Source organism: Chaetura pelagica, unplaced genomic scaffold, assembly GCF_000747805.2.
Source record: "Chaetura pelagica isolate M959 unplaced genomic scaffold, ChaPel_1.0 scaffold207, whole genome shotgun sequence".
Classification (NCBI taxonomy): Eukaryota; Metazoa; Chordata; class Aves; order Apodiformes; family Apodidae; genus Chaetura; species Chaetura pelagica.
Genome location: NW_009953929.1, coordinates 4,027,291 through 4,030,206, shown reverse-complemented (window position 1 = coordinate 4,030,206; position 2,916 = coordinate 4,027,291). Strand labels below are relative to the sequence as shown.

The window sequence follows — 2,916 nt, the reverse complement described above, 5'->3', positions numbered from 1 at the left end:
TGGCCTCCATGATCCCGGCGCTGCGGGAGCTGGCCAGGTAGGGCTCGGTATCAGCGTGTGGCGAGGGGCAGTGGAAAAGTAGATTCCCCACCGCTGTGCAGGGTCTCCTGGGGCTGGGCCTGCGCCTTTCCCACGTCCTGGTCACCTGCTTCTCCTGCCACTCGCCTGGGTTGCTGCTTCCCTCGCTGGTGGTGCTGGTGGGACCTGGGAGGAGATGCGTGTTGCCCTGCACGGCACCCGTGTTCTGGGGCCGTCCGTCGCTTTGGTAGTGTGGTTGCACTGAGAATTTAACTACCTTGAAAATGTTTGCCTTTAAAGTTTTAATGGCAGCATAAAGATTGCAGCTTTGTTTTGCGGGAGGCAGTTGGTTAACATGAAAGTACAAAATGTATGCTGAAGGTTTGACCTGACGGGCTGGGTGCCATCTTAGTCAGCTGAGCAGCTGCTGTTGATATTTCTTACGCAGAGTGTTGGTAGCTAATCAGTGGAATCGTTCTGGGTAATTCCAAAAGTAAAACAGGTTCATAGTTTTCTCTTTTTTCCCTTCAGCAAAGCTGGTTGTTGCTTAATAGTGGCAGGCAAGTAAATTCCTTAATCTGCCAGATGTGAATTTTATATATATCAAATATAATTGTGTAATACTGTTAAATTATCTTCACAACTTGATAAAACTTTGTACTTCTGAAGAGTAAGTAAAAAGAGGAACACCTTGGTCACTAAAACAAGAAATACATTTGTATTTCTTTTTGAAGACTTCCAGAAGAAAAAAAAACCAACAGCATTTAACATTGTGTTGTTGAGATAGACTTAAAATAATTATTTTGTATTTTAAAACGGATAGTGTCAAAATAATGTACTTCTAATTTTAGTGCCGGTGCAGATGAATACAATACAGTTGTGCAGAAACCAAGACAAATACTCTGCCAGTTCATTGACAGAATTCTTACAGATGTAGATGTTGGTAAGTATTGCTTCCCTATCTTTGACAGTTTTTATGTTTTATGCTTTAAGTAACTCCTGACCAAAAAAAAAAAAAGTTACAACTCAAATTTCAACAAAGGTTAAGTAGTTAAATGCAATACCATTTGTACTTTTAAAAACTAACTTCTATTATGAATTAATTGCTATTACGATCTAAAGTAAATTAAGACAAACAACAAAACAAACAAAAAACCACAAAACAAACAAACGCCCAAACAACTGGAGGGTGAAAATGCAGTGCAGTGTAGTAAGTGCCCTTGACACTGAAAATGAGTACTATCATGTAATGTGGTTGTTCATTGGGTTATACAGCTTGTAAGTCTTAATACTCACAAAATTGAAATACTTTGATGTAAACATATGTATTTTTAATTTTAGAATTCTAGCAAACTCTTATTTCAGTACTCTTTAAATCATGTTAAGGTTCCAATTATTACAGTACTTGAACAACGTTTTGTTAATTATTAAACACATATCCTAGAAAATTCTCATGTGTAGTTATTTGTACATTTCCATAAAGGAAATGTATTTTTTGTAATAAATTTCTTCTTTCTCTTTAGCTGAAAGATGAATTTGTGAAGTTGATTTATTGCCATGCTAAATAAGAAATGTATCTCCTTTTGTGTTTTTTAAAGTTGCTTTGGAACTGATTAAGAAATCAGATTCACAGCCAAGTTCTGTGATGTTGCTTGATTTCATTCAACATATTATGAAATCTTACCCACTGATGTTTGTAAACGTGCATGGAAATCAGCAGGAGACCGAGTGCAGTTGCATTGGTGAGTTTGTTGAAAATATTTATGTTGAAGCTTGTTATGTTCAGGATTTAAATATTCTGACAGTAAGATCATATGAAAGAGCAAAAATGGGAAAAGGGCAGATTTGTAAGTTCAGCATTGCATATTTGTTAGGAAGTGAATACTATTATAGACATTATTGTGAAATGATTTGCACTTGTGATAATGGAAATTTATCAAGGCAGTTTGACCTTATTTATTGCCATTGCTCAGTGCTTTTACCCATTTATGTTGATGAGAGATCCTGTACACATACACTTTGAGGGTTTTTTTGACAGAGGAAGCTGTCTCAAACTACCCAGTGTAAAATGTCTTATCATGTGTCCCTCCTCTTTTGCTCTTTCTCAGTAAGATCTGCTGAAGAAATGTCCTAGTGAAGGCTCTCTTGTACTAAGTCTACATGAGTCTACATCTCAGGATGTCTTCTTTTGTTTTACTGATGAGCAGCCTGCTCTCAAGGAGATGCTTGTAATAGGAGGTTTTGATTTTTACTCAATAATTTTCTGTTTGCTGTTTCCTTTTTGTTGTCTTAGAATTTAGTAACTGGATCATAACAAGGCTTCTCCGAATTGCTGCAACTCCAAACTGCAGCGTGTTGCACAAGAACATTTGTGATGTCATTTGCTCTTTACTGTTTCTGTTTAAAGTGAAGAATGGCTCCATTTTTGAAGTACTAACTAAAGACATACTACAGCTTTTCCAAGACTTAATCTTCCTGCATGAAAGAAATACACAAAAGGATCGCTGGGGAGATGGACTAGTCTGGCCAGTGACTGTGAAGAGATTTTCAAGTAATGCAAGTGATAATGTGGGATATTTAAGTTTGGCACCATTACAGCTGATGGGCATGCCCAATGTAGAATGTTTGGAAGTTATAATCATGTCTGTTCTGACAGATATTGTTGCAGATGTGTTTTTTGTGAGACAAGATATCATCCTCTGGGGGATAGGTTGCTCCTTGTTGGAGCATGGCAGTCCAAAAGTTAAAGCTTTGTCATTGAAGTTTTTAGTAAAATTAATTAATTTAGGAGGACCTCCAGAACAGCTGGCCAGTGTTTTCTTTACAGTCTTTTTTGGAATACTACAGTCAGCATTTGAAATGGATACTGAGGAATCAGAACTCTTTGGAGAACCGCTC

At 37.4% G+C, this 2,916-nt stretch overlaps 1 protein-coding gene across 1 annotated transcript in view; it reads left to right on the top strand.

The window, feature by feature from the left end:
* Nucleotides 1–5: 5 nt before the first annotated feature.
* ATR (ATR serine/threonine kinase) overlaps nucleotides 6–2,916 on the top strand; it is a gene marked incomplete at its 5' end in the record, with an annotated part of 39,358 nt that continues 36,447 nt past the window's right edge. Inside the window, 4 exon segments of the mRNA XM_010001673.1 lie at nucleotides 6–37; nucleotides 870–961; nucleotides 1,617–1,760; nucleotides 2,312–2,916. Coding sequence (XP_009999975.1) covers nucleotides 6–37; nucleotides 870–961; nucleotides 1,617–1,760; nucleotides 2,312–2,916 — 873 coding nt within the window.